The following is a 22,702-nucleotide window of genomic DNA, read 5'->3' on the forward strand; positions in this document are numbered from 1 at the left end:
TATTATTATTATTATTATTATTATTATTATTATTATTATTCCGCCTCCCTCTCCTTTCCCAGCTTGAACGACAAAGTGAAGAAGAAGAGCCTGACGTCATTCGAGAGGGACATGATCCTCAGCAACCTGACGGGGCAGCTAGATTACAAGAACTTTGGGACGGCGGACATGGTGATTGAGGCCGTCTTTGAGGACATCAGCATCAAACACAAAGTGGTGAAGGAAGTGGAGGCGGTGAGTAGAAGGCTAGGCAGGGGGGCCACTTGCGTGAGAGGCCGGGGCTGTCTTCCAGAGGCTGCCCTTAAGCGCTCCTGTGCCCCCACTGCCTCCCCACCAGCAGGGGGCGGCCTTGTTCCTTTGCAGGGGCTGGAGGTGCCCTCACGATTCTCCTCTGGTTCACCTGGTCCCTGTCCAGTCAGCATGGTGGGTGCTGGGAATTATGGGCTGCCCCGAAGGCTGGGCAGTTAGCCCGGTGGCGGGGGAGAGGTGAGCATGTGACTGCTTGCACCTCCTCCCCTGTAGACCTCTGCTTGTGGGCCACCAAAGTCAGGGACAGCAGTTCTCAGCTTTCGGGTGTTTCAGTCGTGCTGGTCTTCCAGCATTTTGGGGTTTTTTTTATTATGATGAAATTTTTATTGGTTTTACAAAGTTTTAATAAACATAAACAAACAAACAAACAAACAAACAAACAGGCATAATTTCATATCCTTTTTTCCCCTTAAACCTTACTTCATCGACTTCCCCATACCTCCCCTTTCTACATCCCAATTTCCAAAATTATTTCAGCAAATCCTAACAAAACTTAATTTTATCAAATTTTTCCCTTATTCTTTTCTTTTACTTAATCTTTTACAGCTATAACCCCCATTTTTCCCTAGAACCTCGACATTCTAACATTCATTGATTTTGCAATATTTCTTAAGATAAATTTTGAATTTCTTCCAATCTTCTTCCGCCGTCTCTTTCCCCTGATCACGGATTCTGCCAAGTCTTCCAGCATTTTGCAGTAGAGCCCATGGCTGTGTGAAGGTTCTCAGGGGGTGTATGTGTTATTTATTTCCGGTCTTGAAAGACCTACACTGGCTGCCAGTGCGTTTCCCTGCACAATTCAAAGTGCTGACCTTTAAAGCCCTCAACGGCCTCGGTCCAGTAGACCTGAAGGAGTGTCTCCACCCCCATCGTTCAGCCCGGACACTGAGGTCCAGCACCGAGGGCCTTCTGGCGGTTCCCTCGCTGCGAGAAGCCAAGTTACGGGGAACAAGGCACAGGGCCTTCTCAGTGGTGGCACCCGCCCTGTGGAACACCCTCCCATCAGATATCAAAGAAATAAACAACTATCTGACGTTTAGAAGAAATCTGAAGGCAGCCCTCTTTAGGGAAGCTTTTAATGTTTAACAGACCATTGTATTTTAATACTTTGTTGGAAGCCACCCAGAGAGACTGGGGAAACCCAACCAGATGGGCAAGGTATAAATAAATAAATAAATAATAATAATAATAATAATAATTATTATTATTATTATTATTATTATTACTATTACTATTACTATCATTTCATAATATTCCTTCAGTGCTTGATTGCAAAAAAGAAGCTCAAAGCAATTTACATGAACGATTAAGAAAGATTTAAGACTTTCAAAAAGCTAAAATAGCAGCAGGCTAAAAAGAGATTAGAACTTGCATCAGCTTTCTAAACATCTGAGTGATTTTTAGCAGGCGCCGAAAACTGCACAGTGAAGGTGCCTTACTTGATATCAACCGGCAGGGAGTTCCAAAGTGTAGCCACACAAAATAATTGTGTTATTACAGATGCAGAACAGGTTGTTATGTGACACTCACAGCAGTGCCAGTTCTGCCAATTGAAGCCTCCAGGTGGGCGCATGTGGGGCAAGATGACCTGTGGAATTATCCCAGAGTGGCATGTTCCTCTCTGAAGAAGAGCGGTTATTGTCAAAACGTTGCTAATGGCTGTGAAACAGGAGCGGAGGTGAGGGCTGGGGTTTACTGCAAACAGCTGGGTGATCTAGCCGTTAATGCTGCGTAAAGATTGCAGTTAGACAGACAGCGCCAGACCTCCTGGGTCCCTGTCCTGCCCCATGGCAACGCCCTCCATGCCCCAAGCTGCAGCCTTCATGGGGACCTGTGGATTCAGTGGCCACCAAAAACCCGCTGCCAACACCAACAAGGAACTGCAGGTATCCGCTGTGTTTCCCCTACGCAGCGGAGATGGTGTGAATTGGCTGCACGTCCTCACAGAGCCTGTATTGACCTTGAGGCGTCTGCTGGTTGCAATCCAAGCTCTTCAGTTGCAGGGGAAACCTCTGCCCCTGCCTCCCTCTCCAGAACTCTCCAGGTTATATTTTCTGAGAATCCTCCGGAAAAACAATCTCTCAAAGGACCCGCTGATGGCATTTTACCATTGTACTGTTGAGAGTGTATTAACTTACGGTCTGAGTGTGTGGTTTGGGAGCTGCACGGTCAGGGGAAAAACAACGCTGTCCAGGCTTATAAAGACTGCGGAGAGAATAATTGGGTGCACTCTTCCCACCTTGGATCAAATCTACGCTTCCAGGTGCCATAAGAAAGCTGCAGAGATAGTGCAGGATAGTGCGCACCCCGGAAATGATCTCTTTCAGCTTCTGCCTTCTGGAAGAAAGTACAGGGTTATAAAGACTAGGACAAGCCGCCTGAGAAACAGTTTCTATCCAAATGCAATTTTGGTTTTAAACGCAGTGTAAGGCAATCTCTATGGGAGTATATTGTATTTAATTATGGGGTATCAGAGTTTTTAGGGGGCTAACCAGGCTGGGATAGCTGAGATAGCAGGCTTGTTGGTTTTTGAATGTCTGATGTGGATTTTTTCAATTTCGTTCTGGTATGGGACAATGACAATAAAGATTATCGTATCGTAACCTAACCTGTGTGTTATCTCCCCCAGGTGGTCCCCCCTCACTGCATCTTCGCCAGCAACACATCGGCGCTCCCCATCAATCAGATCGCCTCCGCCAGCAAACGGCCAGAGAAGGTGAGTCCTGGATCTGTCTGCCATCTTCTGTCTTCAGTGCGCCAGTGTGGTGTAGTGGTTAAGAGTGATAGACTCGTAATCTGGTGAACCGGGTTCACTTCCCTTCTCCTCCACATGCAGCTGCTGGGTGACCTTGGGCCAGTCCCACTTTTCTGAAGTCTCTCAGCCCCACCCACCTCCCTGAGAGTTTGTTGTGGGGGAGGAAGGGAAAGGAGAATGTTAGCCGCTTTGAGACTCCTTCGGGTAGTGATAAAGCGGGGTATCAAATCCAAATTCCTCCTCTTCTTCTTCTTCTTCTTCTTCTTGGCATTGGACTCCTTACGGAGAGCCAGTGTGGTGTAGTGGTTAAGAGCGGTAGTCACGTAATCTGGGGAACCGGGTTCGTGTCTCCGCTCCTCCACATGCAACTGCTGGGTGACCTTGGGCCAGTCACACTTCTCTGAAGTCTCTCAGCCCCACTCACCAAGTGTTTGTTGTGGGGCAGGAAGGGAAAGGAGAATGTTAGCCGCTTTGAGACTCCTTCGGGTAGTGATAAAGCGGGGTATCAAATCCAAACTCTTCTTCTTCATCCATTCGTCATATATCAGGAGTCCTCAAACTTTTTCAGGATGGGGCTGGTCCACTGTCCCTCAGACCTTGTTGGGGGCCAGACTATATTTTGCACACACAAAAAAGAACAAGGGACGATGAGCAGCATGTGAAAGGGCTCCAGAGAGGGGCTGCTTTAAATGACTCGAGAAGGGCGCTCAGCCAACCGCGGCTCCTGTGTCTTGCGAGTGGCGGCGGTGGGAAGATGAGCAGCACGCAAAGGACTCCGGAGAGGGGCTGGCACCAACAAAGTCCAGCCCCCTTCCTTCTCTAGGCAGGGCGGGAAGCCAGGAGGAGGGAGGGAGGAGGCGCCGCTGCCGGGAGAGGGAGGGAGAGAGAAAAAACCTGCACACTGGCGATGCACGCGCTGGCAATTCCTGGATCGTTTGTGGGCCGGATTTAGAAGGCAATTGGGCCTGATCCGGCCCGCGGGTCTTAGTTTGCCGACCCACGCCATACATCATCCATCCACCCATTGCATTTTTATCCCACCTTTCCTCCAAGGAGCTCCAGGTGGTGTACGTTCGTCTCCTCCCCATTTTATTCTCACCACAGTCCTGTGAGGTAGGCTAGGCTGAGAGAGAGTGATCGCCCCAAGGTCACGCCCAGTGAGCCTCGTGGCTGAGTAGGAGGATCTGAACCCTGGTCCCTCCCAGCTCTCCAACACGGCCTAGGACCCTCGTACCTACGGGACTGCCTCTCCCTGTATGTCCCGCGGAGGACCTTAAGGTCCATAAATAGTAACACCCTAGAGGTCCCGGGCCCTAAGGAAGTCAGATTAGCCTCAACCAGAGCCAGGGCCTTTTCAACACTGGCCCCGGCCTGGTGGAACGCTCTGTCTCATGAGGCCAGGGCCCTGCAGGATCTGATTTCTTTCCGCAGGGCCTGTAAGACAGAGTTGTTCCGCCTGGCCTTTGGCTTGGAATCAACTTGATCCCCTCCCCCTCTTTCCTTTCTCCTCCTGTGATGGAACTCCCATTTGGGGACTTGCCTGGCTTTTTTCTGGCCCACGTAGGACCAGTCTGGATAGTTGGCCTTGGTGAAGATTTGACGTTTTCACCCCCAAAAAAGTTTTTGATTTGAGTTCCTACTGAAATGAGGCTGCATTTTAATGTTGTACTTTAATCTTGTTTTTAAGTTGTATTTTAATCAATTGTTTCTATACCTTGTGTTAGCCGCCCTGAGCCCGGTCTTGGCTTGGGAGGGCGGGGTATTAATAATAATAATAATAATAATAATAATAATAATAATTATTATTATTATTATTATTATTATTATTATTATTATTATTATTATTACACCACACTGGTTTGCATCCCGCCCTGACCTTACCTGTCTTGGTCCTCCAGGTGATCGGGATGCACTATTTTTCCCCCGTCGACAAGATGCAGCTTCTTGAGATCATCACCACAGACAAAACGTCCCCGGACACGGCAGCCGCTGCAGTCGCCGTGGGCCTCAAGCAAGGGAAGGTCATCATTGTCGTGAAGGTGAGCTCTGTTTTGGTTTTCCGGGAACAGTTTCCAGCTGGCTCACAAAGGGCAGAGGCTAGACCAGCGATTCCAGAAGAGGTTGGTAGTGTCTCCTTCCAATTCCGAGGGGGCTTGCTAGGAGGCAGGGGGTTGGCAGGTGGGCACTTGAGGTGTAAAGGACAATCAGACCTTGAAAAGCTGGCATTGCCAGATCTAGTTCGTCTATTTTGTGGAATTACCCAGGAAGGCAGCCCATCTAGGAGAAGGAAGACTCTGACCCTAAACCTCCGCTGCCTTGTGGGACATCTTTGCAAGAAGAAAAGGCCGCTAGAACACTGGTGGCCAAAAATGGGAAGAGTGAGGGGACTCCTTCAATCTCAGCGTGGCAGATCAAATTTTGCGAATATATTGAACTAGCCAAGATGACAGCATCAATCAGATTGCAACAAAAACAAAAACTAAGAAAGGAATGGAAATGTGTTGAAGAATATATTGTACATCAACCTTCTGATCAGCAAGTCCTAGGCTCTGTGGTTTAACCCAAGGCGCCACCCGCGTCCCTATAATCCCCATGTTACACCCCCCCCAACTACACCACTCGTACGTCAAGGTTACATCATGAAAGGGGAGGTCTGGTGGCAGGAATCTGAGCATCCTGGACCCTGCCCCATGGTTCCCCTGGCCCTCCATCAAACACCCATCAAGTGGAACAAAAGAGATATTTACATTTCCCTGTTTCCCACACCCTTATTTCTGGAACGGCTACCTGTCTGGCACTCAGGTATCCGGATGCCAGGAATTATCCCGCAGGCAGAGGGGCTGCTGAGTAGCTGAGCTCACATGTCTATATGAATTTCTGAAGTTTTCCCTGTGAGCCAGTACATTGATCAGTGAATTCTTACATTTGGTATCGTGCAGCAGAGGCCCTTTGAATAGATAGGAAGAAACTGTGATGAAGTGTTTTGTGGGGATAAATCACAAAAGTCACAAAAGTGCTGGTGCTGGTTTTGGTAGTGGGCTGCATGTGCAGGATATCTGCTGGAGGGGCAACCCCCCCCCCCCAAAACCTATACATAAATCCCTGCAACAAAGCTGAATAACAAATGTGTTTAAGATAATTCTTTTATTGTTAATATTGATTGCCACTGTCAATAGCTGACAGTCCCGTCCCCCCCATGTGTCGGGAGCAGATGGTTCTGCATCTAGCAAGACTAGTGTCCTGCGGGTGGGCAGAGTCTCTGCTGCCCTGCCCTCCTTGGCAGACTTGGCCATCAGCATTGCTCCATCCAGCTCCCTCCATCTACACTGACTGGCACTGACTGGGCTTTCAGGCAGGGCACCTGGGGATTGGGCCTGGCGCTTTCTTCTTGCAAGCCCCCCCTCCCCCCAGCTATAACCCTTCCTGGCTTCATCTTCCTTCTTCCCCCCTACAGGACGGCCCGGGCTTCTACACAACCAGGTGTCTCGCGCCCATGTTGGCCGAAATCGTCCGAGTCCTCCAGGTGGGTGTCGCTTGCGAAGGGTGGGGTTTCTGGAGCATCTTCCTAAGGGTGCTCTTGGGGAGATATGGTGGATGGGGGGAGCCGCTGCACTTTGAGGCTTGCAAGCAGGTGGGATCAGCACAGCCGCTGGGGCTGTTGCATTTGGTTTCCTTTTTTCTTTTTTATTCAAAATTATAACAAGACACATTATCCAAAAACATATCATCCTTGTTCCCCCCCCCCCATTTTTCCTCACTCCCCCCTCCCACACAAAACCCACCCACCCCAACCCCCCGACTTCCCTCAGTTCTAGTCTTTGGTTTCTCTGAGACTGCTGTTTTCTGCATGTTACAAAGTTGTATAGATCCTCAAACTATTTAGCTGATTATTATCAATAAAAGGTTTGTGAATGTTTATTCAAAACCAGCCAAGGAGTCCAGTTCGCTTTGTTGCATCTTCAAATACTTTGTAAAGGGTTCCCATTCATCTTTAAAGTCACAATTACCCTTGTCCCGTAGCTTATATGTCAGTTTTGCCAGTTCTGCATAGTCCATCAATTTTTCTTGCCATGATTCTTTAGTTGGGGTTTCTTCAGTCTTCCATCCTTGTGCTACCAGAACTCTCACGGCCGTTGTCGCATACATGAAGATGTTTTTCAAATTTTGGTTTCCTTGGCCCATTCCTCTGCCCTCAGCCTTCACTGCCCTGAGAAGCTCTGAATCCAGGCAGAGGAGGCCTCTCCCGGAGAGCCCCCACTTAGCCCTGTGGGCCTGTGAGGTGTCTTTGGTGGATGAAGCGGTTAAACGATTCTAGTTAACCTGTGGAACTCACTTCCACAGGAGTTAGGGACGGCCGCCAACTTTGTGGTTGAGAGGAAAGGCAAATGAGAGGGGAAACAATAGGAGTTATTTTATTATTATTTATTAGGTTTACATACCGCCCCCATCGCAAGATCTCGGGGCGGTTCACGGGACAAAATTATGCCTGACATGGAGAAAGTGGATGCAGAAAGGTTTATCTTTCGTTCGGCCCGGACACTGAGGTCCAGCTCCGAGGGCCTTCTGGTGGTTCCCTGCCTGCAAGAAGCCAAGTTACAGGGAACCAGGCAGAGGGCCTTCTCGGTGGTGGCGCCAGCCCTGTGGAACGCCCTCCCAGCAGATGTCAAAGAGAAAAATAAATACCAGACTTTTAGAAGACATCTGAAGGCAGCCCTCTTTAGGGAAGCTTTTAATGTTTAATGCATTACTTTATTTTAATATTGTGTTGGGAGCCGCCCAGAGTGGCTGGGGAAGCCCAGCCAGATGGGCGGGGTATAAACAATAAATTTTCATTTTAAGATTATTATATCTCCCTCTCTCATAAGACTAGACATCACAGACATCCAATGATGTTGAAGGTTAAGGACAGGTTTCCCTCTGGGGCGTCAGGGTGGCCAGTGTGGGAATAGACTCCCGGACTAGATGGGCCCCTGGCCTGATCCAGCTGCAAACTCCTCTTTTGTCCTTATGGGACGGGCCCTTCCTGGCCCTCCTCTTGTTGTAAATAAAAATATGCCCTTTTCCCTTATGGGGTATCCAAGAGCCCATATAGAGTCCTTACGTAGGTTCCCTATTGGTAGGAGAAAATAACAGAGGCCAACCAGAGAATATTGAGAAGCAAAGCAGCTAGTAAGCTTGATCTTTATTAATCTGTTGCAACAGGGTGCTCCCCTCACTCGCAGGAGAGGAAGAGGACCCTCAAAATTGCTGTGCAAGGGCTTATAAAGACTTTTGAAATTCCCATCCTCTAGATCAAGACCACCCCCAGAAACATTATGCATACATCACAGAAGGGGTGTAACCTAAGACCACCCCTCAGATACATCCCACCTACATCACAGAAATTTTAAAGTTGTTTTTCTCCTGTCACAGTTTATCTCCTGTCTGGCAAGTTACTTGATTGGATTGCCTGGGGAGCCTGGCCATTCTTTTGTAGTGGTAAAATACTTATTTCCTGGGCCAGGTCACAGGCTCACACCTTATTCATATCTTTGAGACAGGATTTGTGAGGAAAGAGACAATGGGGAGGCTTTTCCAGTTTAACCTTGCAGAGAAAGGATTTGGTCAGTTTAGGGATCAAAATGGTTCCAGGTTGGCTTTCCTGTGCTGATCTATGTATGTGCAGTTATGAACATTACCATATATCTAAGACCATAAAATTCCTATCACACTCTCGCCCTTCCCCGGTTGTTCCCCCACCCCTCCGCCCCGTCACCGGCAGCAGTGCCTCCCCAAGCGCCCCCTGCTTTCCACCCGCCGCTGACCCACCTCTCTCTCCCTTGCAGGAAGGCAACGACGCCAAGAAGGTGGACGCCATGTCCACTGGCTTTGGCTTCCCCGTCGGAGCTGCCACGCTGATCGACGAGGTGGGCGTTGACGTGGCCACGCACGTGGCAGAGGACCTGGGCAAGGCCTTTGGCGAGCGCTTCAAAGGGGGCAACGTGGAGCTGATGAAGGCCATGGTGGACAAGGGCTTTCTGGGTGAGTGTCTGAGCGACGGCCTCTTTCTGGAAACTTGCGTATCGACAGCAGGCGAGGAACCAACACACCCTCCTTGCTTCCGTTTGGGGAACAAACTTCTTCCGGGCAAACGGGGCAGAACAAATCCTGGGTGTCGTGACCACATCGGCCTCACCCAGTCGCCACACTGGGCAACCGTCGAGCGGCTGTTGGGATACTGCCGGGAAGACGGGGGCATCAGTCAGGCCCCCAGCTGGCTCCAGCCACTGGCTGGCAGCCGGTCTCCCTTGGAACAGCATCAGTCAGCGACACGAGCCTCAGATACGTTTAGAGAGCCATGCAATCTCTGTCAGCAGAGAGTGTAAATCATCACACAGCAGAAGAGGTGGAGAAATGTGCAAGCATATTTACAGCATTTATTCAGCATAGTTCAGGAACAAAGGGAAAAACATGTCTGCTTGCCTTCATGTCCAGCAAAACAGCAATACAGTGGTGCCTCGCAAGACGAAATTAATTCGTTCCGCAAGTCTCTTCGTCTTGCGGTTTTTTCGTCTTGCGATGCACGGTTTCCCATAGGAATGCATTGAAAATCAATTAATGCGTTCCTAGGGAAACCGCCTTCAGACCAGGTCCGGGGACAGTCTGTCCCCGGACCTCTTCTGAAGGCTGGGGGGGGGGGGACAAGGGCTTTTCTTCCCACCCCCAGCATTTTAAAAAACCCCGGGACAGCGGAGGACTTCTCCGCTGTGCGGGGCTATCTTAAAATGCTGGCGGGCGGCATTTTAAAATCGCCCCGGACAGCGGAGGACTTCTCCGCTGTCCGGGGCGATTTAAAAGCCCCTGGGAAGGCAGGCAGGGGGGACAAAGACTTTCGCCCCCTGCCCGCCTTCAGAAGGTGTCCCCGCCCCCCGCCCCACTTCGGAACAGCTTTCCGAAGTGGGGCGGATGGGACAGGTGTCCCCGCCCCCCCGCCCCACTTCGGAAAGCTGTTCCGAAGTGGGGCGGCGGCGGCAGGTGTCCCCGCCCCCCCGCCCCACTTCGGAAAGCTGTTCCGAAGTGGGGCGGCGGCGGCAGGTGTCCCCACCCCCCCCGCCCCACTTCGGAAAGCTGTTCCGAAGTGGGGCGGCGGCGGCAGGTGTCCCCGCCCCCACGCCCCACTTCTGAAAGCTGTTCCGAAGTGGGGGGGCGGCGGCAGGTGTCCCCGCCCCCCCGCCCCACTTCGGAACAGTGTTCCGAAGTGGGGCGGCTGGGGCAGGTGTTCCCCGAGCGCTTCTAAAGGCGGGCGGCTGGGAGGGAATCCCTTGGACCCCCGCCGGACTTCAAAAGTGCTTCGGGAAGTCCCGCGGGGGGCCAAGGGATTCCCTCCCAGCCGCCCGCATTTAAAAGCACTCTGGGGAAAGCAGCGAAGTGCGCTGCTTTCCCCGAGCGCTTCTAAATGCGCTGCGCTTCCCCGCTGTCCCAGAGATTTCCCTATGGGCTTTCGTCTTGCGAAGCAAGCCCATAGGGAAATTCGTTTTGCGAAGCGCCTCCAAAACGGAAAACCCTTTCGTCTAGCGGGTTTTCCGTCTTGCGAGGCGTTCGTCTTGCGGGGCACCACTGTACAGTGGTGCCTCGCAAGACGAAATTAATTCATTCTGCGAGTTTTTTCGTCTTGCGAATTTTTCGCCTTGCGAAGCACGGTTTCCCATAGGGTATTAACGGTTTTAAGAAAAAGGAAACAAACTTGCAAGACGTTTTCGTTTTTCGTCTTGCGAAGCAAGCCCATAGGGAAATTCGTCTTGCGAAGCAACTCAAAAAACGAAAAACTCTTTTGTCTTGCGCGTTTTTCGTCTTGCGAGGCATTCGTCTTGCGAGGTACCACTGTATAGCAAAAGCAACGTACAATGGAAGTTCCCAGCAAGCCTGTGCTGGAAGTAAACAGGCGTGTGACACTCAACAGTCATGCCTGTACCCTTTTAAGGTAGACTGGAACTATATCCTAACAGCGGCAAAGGGCCATTAGGGTGTTGATCTGGGAGAGACCCGGGTTCAAATCTCCACACAGCCGGGAAGCTCACTGGGTGTGTTTGGGAGCTAGTCACTGCCTCTCATTCGTTTTGTTTGTATGCCGCTTTTCCACCAAAAAAAATCATGCTCAAAGTGATTTACAGCAAAGAAACAGATGCATTTCAAACACACAATACGAAAGCTTCTGAACTGGCTCCCAGTCTCTGGGTTCAGTCTTTCATTCTGCAAACAAGCCTGGAATCAATGGCTGTGGGAGGAGGCCCCCAGACTCTCGCCTCCTCCTTCCTCTGCCACACACTTCTTCATTCATTCATTCATTTATTGAATTGGTATACCGCCCTATACCCAGAGGTCTCGGGGCAGTTCACAATAAAAACCACATATATAACATCAAAAATAAAAATAATCCAATACACCCCCAAAAGCCGCCTTTTAAAGGGTATAGGATGTTGATTAACATTTTTGCCTGGTGCCCAAAGGTGTATAATGAAGGCGCCAGGTGAACTTCCCTGGGGAGAGCATTCCATAGACGGGGAGCCACTTCAGAGAAGGCCCTGCTCTCGTGTTGCCACCCTCCGAACCCCTCGAGGAGGAGGCACACGAAGAAGGGCCTCACCTCAGAAGATGATCTCGGGGTCCCGGTAGGTTCATAAGGGGAGAGGAAGTCCTTGAGATTTTGCGGTCCTGAGCCGTTTCACTTCTGTCCCTTCCGGAGCAGAGGGAGCCGCCCAACTGCTCCTCACCCCTTTACACCTCTGTGCAACTTCTTTTGCAGGCCGCAAAGCAGGGAAGGGCTTCTACCTTTACCAGGAAGGCGTGAAGAACCGGAACGTCAACACCGGCATGGACGAAATCTTGGAGAGGTTCAAAGTGGCCGCCAAGCCAGAAGTGTAAGTTCAAAGAAAGGAAGGCCTTCCTGAGTGAGGAAGAGACCAGAGCTGCGGAATGAAGGCCCAGGATGCTGGTCTGCCCTCGTTCCTCAACTGCAAACCAACAGGCGCAGCTGGCTTAATTCTGAGTTGGGCAGCGGTCTATCTTGGCTAGTTCTGTCCATTCTGGCTGGCAGCAGCTCTCCAAACTGTCGGGTCAAGAAGGCACCTCTCCCAGTCCCGCCCTGTCCTATCGGAGGTCTTCCAGACATATATGTTTAAAGGTAAAGGGACCCCTGACCATTAGGTCCAGTCGTGGCCGACTCTGGGGTTGCGGCGCTCATCTCGCTTTACTGGCTGAGGGAGCTGGCGTACAGCTTCCGGGTCATGTGGCCAGCAGGACTAAGCCGCTTCTGGCGAACGAGAGCAGTGCACGGAAACGCCGTTTACCTTCCCGACGGAGCGGTACCTATTTATCTACTTGCACTTTGACAAGCTTTCGAACTGCTAGCTTGGCAGGAGCAGGGACTGAGCAACGGGAGCTCACCCCATCGCGGGGATTTGAACCGCCGACCTTCTGACCGGCAAGCCCTAGGCTCTGTGGTGTAACCCACATCGCCAGCCACGCATATATATTTACTTGGTGCTAAATCACTTGGAGACTTCTTTCTTAGAAGAAAGCAAGATGGTGCAATCGTATCTTCATGTGTGTTTGACATGTGCGATTTCAGCCATACACAGTTGAAGGCAGACTGGTTGGGACTGTGCATGTTAAATCCAAGCAAGGTTGTGAGCTTGAGAGCTTTCTTCGCACCAGGTCCCCTCGGGGTTAGCTGGTGCAAAAAAGAGCTTTTAAGTTGCCTGCTTTACTTAATGGGCAAGGCTTGAGATCCGGGAGTGCTCTCCACCTCACCCACGAGCCACAGGGCAGTTCTGAGCATCCAGTTATGCGCTTTTCCTTGTGACTGAACCGCTGCCTGAGATGCGATTGCACTGCGGACTTCCGGTCGGTGCCAGCGCTTAATGGCGGTCCTACCTCCGAGCTCCGGAGAAGGACTGCTTCGCAAGTTCGGGTCTTACCCGCTACGGCGAGCGGGGGACCCCTAAAATCCCAGGCGCTGAAGCCTGAGAACAAGGAGACTCGGTGGGCACCTTCGCGCCCCCCGGTACCGTGAAAGAGCCTTTTTAAAGGCTACGGATCGACATCGGGAGAGAGCGCGGTGCTGAGAGTCGCTACCCAGCCTGCGAAGTGAAGCCGCGTCGCCATAAGCGGAGAGCGCCGATTCCTTCCTGAAAAGAAAATCTGGACTGAATTCCCGTGAGTAAGAGCTGGAAAACAATCGGGACCCTTTAAATTTCAGAAATTGGGCTAAAAACGGGGAGATTTAAACAAAGGAAGTCTGCCTCCCCCCGACTGCATGAAAGTGAAAGCAACGGAACTCTAAACTTGCATCCGTTTAGACCTGCTCTTTGATCATATAAACCGGACATTTAGACCCTTGATCTCCCCTCTAGCAAGCAGGGCAGAGGGGAGGTGAATTTGACTAACAACTGCATGATTTATTTGGAGGAAAAAACCTCTGCTATCTCATCTATTTGAAAGCTCGAAACGGTCTGCCTTTTTAGTACACTGAGCTGACTTTTCCCTGTGAAGTGACACCTTGATACAAAGTTTCCACAGTGCCTGACTTTTGTACATTATAAGAAGAAACAGTATAAACAGTATACTGGGTAACTGTGGCAATTGGAAGTTATAAGACTTTAGCAACATTGACTTTGACTGTGTTAATCTCCTTTCTTTCTACATCTTGGACTGTCTCCTTTGTTCTTGTATTTGGAAACTGCCTTCTATGGCCATTTTGATTTGCTCCCTCTAGAGGATAAAGTAAAGTCCGGCACGGCCTAAGACAGTGGAATTTTCCAAGGGAGAATAAATCCCGTGGGAATTGACCTTGACATGAGTGGACCACAAGAAGAGATAGCTACAAGAGCCAAGACCAAGCAACAACAACAACAACAACAGTTGCAGCTGCAACAAGCAAAGAAAAGAGGCTCAATCTCAGGCGCAACAGCCGGATTAGCTGGAACAACAGGACAAGACAAAGGAGCAGCCGTTTCTATGGAAGCTGTGACAGAAGCCTTGCTTAAGATAAACCAGACTCTGGAGTCTTTGACAAAACAGACTTCAGAGAACACACAAAAATTAACAGAAATATCAACAAGATTAAACCAGAATACAGAATCTATAAACAAACTGGTCGAGGAAAACGCCACCACGCGTCAAATTGCCGAAGAGGCCAAAGCCACTGCTGGAGAGACGCAGGAGAAATTAGAGCCACTTGCCAAGAAGGTCTATGAGCATGATGCAACTTTGGCCTTGTGGGAGTTACAGAGGAAAGAGAGAAACTTAAAATTAAGACTGATTCCGGAGAATGAAAGAGACAACCTTGTGGAATATTTGACACGGGAGTTTGCGGATTGCTGGGACCTTGAGGAAGACGAATTCAAAATCACAACTGCCTTTAGACTGGGTAAAAAGCAAGATAGAAAGACACCGAGAGATTGTCTGATCACACTCAGATCTAAGGAGGAAAGAGATAAAATTTTAGGACTACACTTTGAAAAGGCCTTGCAAATTGGAAATTCAGCTGTACAGATCTTTAAAGACATACCAAAATACATTTTGGATTTAAGAAACTTCTACAAGGATTTGGTTCTTTTGTTAAAGAAAAATTCTATCCGCTTCAGGTGGGAGTTCCCACAAGGACTGTCATTCGACTACAAGGCAAAGAAAGTGAAAATAAAGACAATTCAAGATAAAGACAAATTTTTGGCAAGATACCAGGAGGACCTACAGAAGGGGACTGTGGACGTACTTGCAGAACAGAGGAGAGCACTGGATATCCTGAATCTCTCGTTTGGACAAAAACCACCACCATCAGAAGAAGAGCAACAACTTGGAGCTGTTGGAGGAGCCTTAAGAAAATAACAAGATGGCTTTGCAATTCCTTAGTTGGAATTGTAATGGACTGAATGGGCCTTTGAAGAGAAGACAAGTATTTCATATTTTGAACAGAGAACAACTGGACTTGATATGTTTACAAGAAACTCACATAACCAGAGCCCACAGGAGATTACTCACAAATAAAAGGCTAGGACAAGAATTTATTTCATCAGACAAAGTTAAGAAGAGAGGTGTGGTAATATATGTGAAGGAGAAATGGGCTCCAAAAATGATATTCAAAGATGAACAAGGGAGATATCTGGCTGTGGAGATACAAGTACAAGGAGAAAAATTTTTAGTTGTTGGAATTTATGCACCAAATGAAGGCAAATCTGACTTCTTTAAGAGACTTCATGAAACTTTGACGGACTATCTGGATTACAATATGATAATCATGGGAGACATGAATGGCGTGGTCTCCACTAATATGGACAAGGCACAAAGACTAACAGTCACTAAAGAAGGGAGACTCCCTAAGACTTTTTTCGAAATGACAGAAAACATGGACTTGATAGACATTTGGAGAACAAGGAACCCTCTGGAGAGAGAGGGAACCTTTTTCTCCCAAGCAATGATGACCTGGACCAGAATTGACCAAATCTGGGTTACTAGTGGACTGGCTCCAAAGATTAAGAAAGTGGAAATCTGCCCAAAAACTTGCTCCGACCATAACGCCGTGAAGATGGAGATGAAACTCACAATAACTGGTCAATTTAGATGGAGAATGAATGACACCCTCTTTCGAGATAAGGAGATTCTCACGAAGGCCCAAAAGACCCTAAAAGACTATTTTGAAATAAATTTGAGGACCGACGTGGAGAAAAGAGTGATCTGGGACGCAAGTAAAGCGGTTATGAGAGGATTTTTGATTCAACAAAACTCAATAAAGAGGAAAAAACAAAATGAGAAAAAAGAGAAGATCTTGGAAATGATAAAGGAAGGAGAGAGGAAATTAAGAACAAAACCAAAGTCTCAGGACATTTTAAGAGAGATCAAGTTATATCAAACTCAATATATGGAATTGATGAACCAAGAGATTGAATGGAAGATAAAGCAAATGAAGCAAAAGACTTTTGAATCAGCAAATAAATGTGGTAAACTTTTGGCATGGCAATTGAAGAAAAGGCAGAAACTAAATACAGTTACAAGCCTAGAGGTGGATGGAAAGAACATATCTAAACCCAATGAAATTAGAAATTGCTTTTTAAGTTATTTCAAAAAACTCTACACCCAAGGCCCGCAAAATGAAGAAGATATAGACAAATTCCTTGGAAGATATGGATTACAAAATATCTCTCAGCAAAGTAAGATGGACTTGAACCAGAGAATCTCAGAACAAGAGATAGAGGCTGCCATTCAGAATATGCAACTGGGCAAATCTCCGGGACCAGATGGACTGACTTCTAGATACTACAAATCGCTGAAGGAATGGCTGATTCAACCACTAAGAGAAGTTTGTAATGAGATTCTTGAGGGGAAAAGGGCACCTGAATCGTGGAAAGAGGCATATATTTCACTCATACCAAAGTCAGAGACTGAAAAGACCCAACTCAAGAACTACCGCCCAATATCACTCCTTAATGTGGATTACAAAATTTTTGCAGACATTTTGGCAAAAAGATTTAAAAGAGTTTTGATGGAGAAGATTCATAAAGACCAAGCAGGCTTTCTCCCTAAAAGACACCTAGCAGACAATGTAAGGAATGTAATAGACATCTTGGAAAAGCTGGAGGTGAATATAAACACTAAAGCAGTATTGATCTTTGTGGATGCGGAGAAAGCCTTTGATAACATCTCTTGGAGTTTTATGAGGAAGAATCTTCATGGGATGGGGGTAGGCCAGGGTTTTGAGAATGGTATGGCTGCAATATATTCTGAACAAAAAGCTAAACTGATTGTAAATAATGTTGTGACTGAGGAACTTAAGATAGAAAAAGGAACACGACAGGGGTGCCCAATTTCCCCATTACTTTTCATTTCGGTTCTGGAGGTGTTGCTGAATATGATAAGAAATGACCAGCAGGTCAAAGGTGTGCAGGTCGGAGCTAAACATTATAAGTTAAGAGCGTATGCAGATGACCTAGTATTGACTTTGCAAGAGCCAAACACTAGTACGAAAAGGGTCTTAGAAATAATACAACAATTTGGCCAGGTAGCTGGATTTAAGTTGAATAAGCAAAAAACTAAAGTTTTAGGGAAAAACCTAACAGATATGGAAAAGGAGAAATTTCAGGAGGAAACAGGTTTGACAGTGGTCAAGAAGGTCAAATACCTAGGGGTTTATTTAACACCTAAGAATGTCAATTTGTATAAGGACAATTATGAAAAATGTTGGTCAGAGATTAAAAAAGATTTAGAAATATGGTCAAATCTGAAACTGTCAATGTTAGGCCGAATTGCAGTAATTAAAATGAATGTATTGCCTAGAATGTTATTTTTGTTTCAGACCTTGCAGATTCTTGACAAGATGGAATGTTTTAAGAGGTGGCACAAAGACATTTCGAAATTTGTCTGGCAGGGCAAAAAGCCCCGAATTAAATTCAAAATACTGACTGACGCTAAAGAAAGAGGGGGTTTTGCCCTGCCGGACCTAAAATTGTACTATGAGGCAGCAGCTTTTTGCTGGTTGAAAGAATGGATGCTCCTCGAGAACACGGACATCTTGGATCTGGAAGGTTTCAATAATGCTTTTGGTTGGCATGCATATCTTTGGTATGACAAAGTTAACAGTACTTTTAAAAATCACATTGTTAGAAAAGCATTATTTAATGTTTGGATAAGATACAAAGACCTATTGGAAAATAAAACCCCTAGATGGGTGTCACCAGTGGAGGCTAAAGCAGTGAAGAAACTTAATATGGAGGTCGGATGGCCGAAGTATTGGGAAATCTTAGAACAGGATGGAGACAAGTTTAAACTACAAAGTCAGGAGAAATTGAAGCACAAAGTAGAAAATTGGTTTCAATATCGCCAAATAATGGAATTTTTTAAACAGGATAGGAAAATCGGTTTCCAGGTGGAGAAATCAAAACTAGAGACCGAATTGCTAGAACCCAATACTAAGAATTTATCTAGAATGTATAACTTGCTGTTGAAATGGAACACACAGGATGAAACAGTTAAATCTGCTATGATTAAGTGGGCGCAGGATGTTGGACACAACATTATGTCAGATGACTGGGAATGGTTATGGAACACCGGTATCAAATTTACGGCATGTAATGCCTTAAAGGAAAACATTATGAAAATGGTTTACAGGTGGTACATGACCCCAGTCAAACTGGCAAAAATCTACCATTTGCCCGATAATAAATGTTGGAAGTGTAAAGAGACTGAAGGTACTTTCTATCACCTTTGGTGGACATGCCCGAAGATAAAGGCCTTCTGGGAAATGATCTATAATGAAATGAAAAAGGTACTTAAATGTACATTTCCTAAAAAACCAGAGGCCTTTCTCTTGGGCATTGTCGGCCAATTGGTGACAAAGAAAGATAGAAATTTCTTTATGTATGCTACAACAGCAGCAAGAATACTCATCGCAAAGTATTGGAAGACACAAGATTTACCTACTCTGGAAGAATGGCAGATGAAAGTGATGGACTATATGACATTGGCTGAGATGACAGGCAGAATCCGTGACCAACGCAAAGAGACGGTGGAAGAAGAATGGAAAAAATTTAAAAGCTATCTTAAGGACTACTATAAACTGAATGAATGTTAAAATGTTGTGGTTGCCAGAAGCAATAGGGTACAAGGATACAAGGTTAGACAATAAAAGAGGACTAAGATGACAGAGATTAGAAAGTAACAATTGGGAGTTGCTAGTTCAAATATGGACATTGGGATGCAGAGAGGGGGGGTATGGGGAAGTCCAAGAAAAGAGGTTTATGAAAATATCTTTGAAACTATTCTGTATGTTTGTCATTTTTTGTGTTTGTTTGTTTTTCCTAAAAATGTTGTAAAACCAATAAAAATTTATTAAAAAAAAAAAGAGATGCGATTGCACTGCACATGGATGTAACCTAAAACCTTAGCTTACTAAAATGATTATACCTCCCCAGAGTTTGCTAACTGGACCCAGGTGCAAAAGTGGGTCGGATTCAGTATGGGGGTTCAGGACTAGGGTGGCACGGCTCCTCCATTGCCGGGGGTTGGACAAGATGACCCTCGGCGCCCCTCTTCGAAATCCTGGCTGATCCAGCCACTCTCTGCTCCAAGACTTCCCCAGTGGCCTTTCCCCTCCGCTGCTCCCTGAGCTGGAGATGCTGTATATATAGAGTGGTCAATGTTAGGGTTGGGTTGGGTTGGTTGGTTGGATGGTAGAAAGCTGGTTGTGTTTTGTGTGTGTAAAAGCTGTCGGTCGGGGTTGGAGAAGAAAACTTTTTAATAATAATAATAATAGTTTATTATTTATACCCTGCCCATCTGTCTGGGCTTCCCCAGCCACTCTGGGCGGCTTCCAACAAAATATTAAAATACCGTAATACATCAAACATTAAAAGCTTCCCTAAACAGGGCTGCCTTCAGATGTCTTCTAAAAGTTTGGTAGTTATTTTTCTCTTTGACATCTGGTGGGAGGGCGTTCCACAGGGCAGGCACCACCACCAAGAAGGCCCTCTGCCTGGTTCCCTGTAACCTCGCTTCTCGCAAGGAGGGAACCACCAGAAGGCCTTCGGCGCTGGACCTCAGTGTCCGGGCAGAACGATGGGGGTGGAGACACAAGAATAAAAGCAGCAATACTCTGCAAGTATACTCTTTCTCAAGGACTCTTTTGTGCCAATTAAGGTCTGAGACTAGGCAGAGGAGTAAAAAGGAGGTCAGAACCTTTTCTTTTTCAAACACTAACATCTGCCTCCCGGGGACCTTCTGCCTGGCTTCCCCACCCCACCCCACCCCGGCTGACGTCCGTCTCTGCGCTCCCTCTCTCTCTCCAGCTCCTCGGAGGAAGACATCCAGATGCGCCTGGTGTCCAGGTTTGTGAACGAGGCGGTGCTGACCCTGCAAGAGGGCATCCTCAGCAACCCCGTGGAGGGGGACATCGGGGCTGTCTTCGGGCTGGGCTTCCCCCCCTGCCTGGGAGGTAAGAAGTCCCAGGATCGCCTTCGTGCTTCTGCTAAACGCGTATCGTCAGTCAGCTCCCTCGTCCTCAGCTAGGCTGTCTACCGTTCAGAGGGAAACTGGCCGGCTTAGGAAGAGCCTGCTGGGTCAGGACAACAGGCCATTTGGTCCCTCATCCTGTTCTCACAGGGACTGACCAGGCGCCCACTCTGGGACGCCAGCAAGGAGGATTTGAGTGCAAGAATGCAGCTTTGATGAAGAAACATTGCTGATTCTGACCATGGAGCCAAAACAGCCTTCCTGGCTAGTGGCCACCAATAGCCCTTTCTTCCTCCTTGAATTTGTCCAGTCTTCTTTTAAAGCCATCCAGGTTGGTGGCCACCAGAGCTTCCTGTGGGAGGGAGTTCCATAGGTTAACTCTGCGCTGCAAAAATGAGTCAATATGTCTTTGACCAGGGCCTGAGAGCAGCAGCCTTGGCGCTAACAGGGTTGCCTTATCTCAGCTGCTAGCTTGGGGTCGGCTGCAGAGGTTGCCTTCTGCCCACTCCCAATAATAATAATAATAATAATTTATGTATAGCCCATCCATCTGGCTGGGTTTCCCCAGCCACTCTGGGCATGGCTCCCAACAGAATATTGTTGTTGTTTAGTCGTGTCCGACTCTTCGTGACCCCCTGGACCAGAGCACGCCAGGCCCTCCTGTCTTCCACTGCCTCCCGCAGTTTGGTCAAACTGGTAGCTTCGAGAACACTGTCCCACCATCTCGTCCTCTGTCGTCCCCTTCTCCTTGCGCCCTCCATCTTTCCCAACATCAGGATCTTTTCCAGGGAGTCTTCTCTTCTCATGAGGTGGCCAAAGTATTGGAGCCTCAGCTTCAGGATCTGTCCTTCCAGTGAGCACTCAGGGCTGATTTCCTTCAGAATGGAGAGGTCTGATCTCCTTGCAGTCCATGGGACCCTCAAGAGTCTCCTCCAGCACCAGAATTCAAAAAACAGAATATTAAAAAGTCGATAAAAGATCAAACATTAAAAGCTTCCCTAAACGGGTCTCCCAAAAAGGGCAGCTGCCTGATAAGTCCTTTTTGCTGGCATGAAGGATTTTTGAAGCAGCCACATGGAAATGCCTTGATCCCTGGGGAGAGACGGGGGGGGGGGGCGGCTGTCTAGTTGCTCAGTTGTTCCAGTGACCAAGATGGGGATGTTCCCCTATGGGAGAGGCGGTCTTGCACCTTGTAGCCGTTGGCTCTGCAAGGACATTTGCAGTTCCGGGGAGAGCCCTCTGCGGGCGGCGGGGGTCCCCACTTGCTCAGGAGACCTTACTTAACCCCCCCCCATCTTTCTTTAATAATAATTTATTTTAAGTTTTCCATTTTAACAATCAAATCAAATCACATTGAATATTCCAAATTGTACAAATACATATCATAAAGTCCAAATATTTTGCCAAATTATAATTTTTTTGTTGGGGGTTCCCATTCTTCAAGTTCAGTGGGGTCCAATCATCTCATATTTCTACTGCTTTGAGTGTCCACTAGTCCTTTCTTTAAACCTTCTTGTTATTATCCTCCTTCTTTCATAGCCTCTGAGTTGTTTCCACAGGCGAGCTGAAATGAGCAATAATATGCTTCTGTGTGAACTTTGTATGACTCTCCCTTTTTTTTTTTTTTTGCAACTGGTAAGTCTTTTATTTGCCATATGTCCTCACACGCTGGTATTTATGCTGAATCCACCCAAAAGTCCTTCTCGGGTGGCAGACGCCATCATTTCTCAGTTCCGATGAAATAGAATCTCGGTGTTTGCTCATTAATTTTCTCAGACAGGTTGCACCAAACATTAGTCTTTCCAGGGGAGGTTTGCCAAATCGAACTTGAAATACAGATATAATAACAAAGTAGGAGCTCGCCTCCCCCTATGACTATTAATCCCCCCCCCCAATCTTTCACTGCAGGTCCCTTCCGGTACGCAGACTACTACGGGGCCCAGCGGCTGGTAGACCGCATGAGGAAGTATGAGGACGTCTACGGGAGCCAGTTCACACCCTGCCAATTGCTGCTGGACCACGCCAAGGACTCCGGCAAGAAGTTCCACAAGTGAACGTGCCTCTGGCGCCACCGTCCGTCCGACCCCCGAGAAAGGCGGGGGGAGGCAGGAGGCCTGCAGGAGAGTCTCCCGCCTGTAGCTCAGGGGGTTGTGGGTCTTAACCCTCCAAGTGCCTTAGCCGCGCAGGCACTGTCTCCCCAACCCCGGCTCCAACCCCCTCGTCAGGCCGAAGGTCAGCCTCCGATTAATCCAGGGTCTTCTCTGCCCGGCCTCAGCCTGGCGCCCCGCCAAGCCTGCCAGCGGCTTCGGGTCTCGGGCCAACGGCAGCTGATTCTGGGCCCAGGACTGGCCTGCGTTCGTGACCCACACCCAAAGAACCCCTAACAATAAAACCCCAGTGTCTTGTTCTGTGGGTGAGCTCTGGTCATTTATTTGTGGCTGAATTTTCACCTCTAGCGGGGAGTTGCAGAGAAGTCCCGTCAGCATACAGCTGAAACTCGGAAAATTAGAATATCATGGATAAGTTCATTTATTTCAGTAATTCAACTTCAAAGGTGAAACTAATATATCAGATCGACTCATGACACGCAAAGCGAGATATGCTTCTACTTCTCAGAGGCCCAATCTTGCTCGATTTGCAATCCTTGTTTTGCTGATTTCC

At 47.9% G+C, this 22,702-nt stretch overlaps 2 protein-coding genes across 3 annotated transcripts in view; one reads left to right on the forward strand and one right to left on the reverse strand.

Annotated features, from left to right (window-relative positions):
- The window catches only part of HADHA (hydroxyacyl-CoA dehydrogenase trifunctional multienzyme complex subunit alpha), a 44,406-nt gene extending 21,957 nt beyond the window's left edge, over positions 1–22,449 (forward strand). Inside the window, exons 13-20 of the mRNA XM_081188538.1 lie at positions 63–234; positions 2,939–3,025; positions 4,963–5,103; positions 6,519–6,587; positions 8,890–9,085; positions 11,847–11,961; positions 19,879–20,024; positions 21,950–22,449. Coding sequence (XP_081044664.1) covers positions 63–234; positions 2,939–3,025; positions 4,963–5,103; positions 6,519–6,587; positions 8,890–9,085; positions 11,847–11,961; positions 19,879–20,024; positions 21,950–22,095 — 1,072 coding nt within the window. The 3' untranslated portion in view covers positions 22,096–22,449. The remainder of the gene's footprint in view (positions 1–62; positions 235–2,938; positions 3,026–4,962; positions 5,104–6,518; positions 6,588–8,889; positions 9,086–11,846; positions 11,962–19,878; positions 20,025–21,949) is intronic.
- Positions 1–22,702, reverse strand: part of HADHB (hydroxyacyl-CoA dehydrogenase trifunctional multienzyme complex subunit beta) — a 348,394-nt gene that overhangs the window by 46,215 nt on the left and 279,477 nt on the right. The gene's annotated exons all lie outside the window — the stretch shown is intronic.

Source organism: Podarcis bocagei, assembly GCF_964188305.1.
Source record: "Podarcis bocagei genome assembly, chromosome: 3".
Taxonomy (NCBI): Eukaryota; Metazoa; Chordata; class Lepidosauria; order Squamata; family Lacertidae; genus Podarcis; species Podarcis bocagei.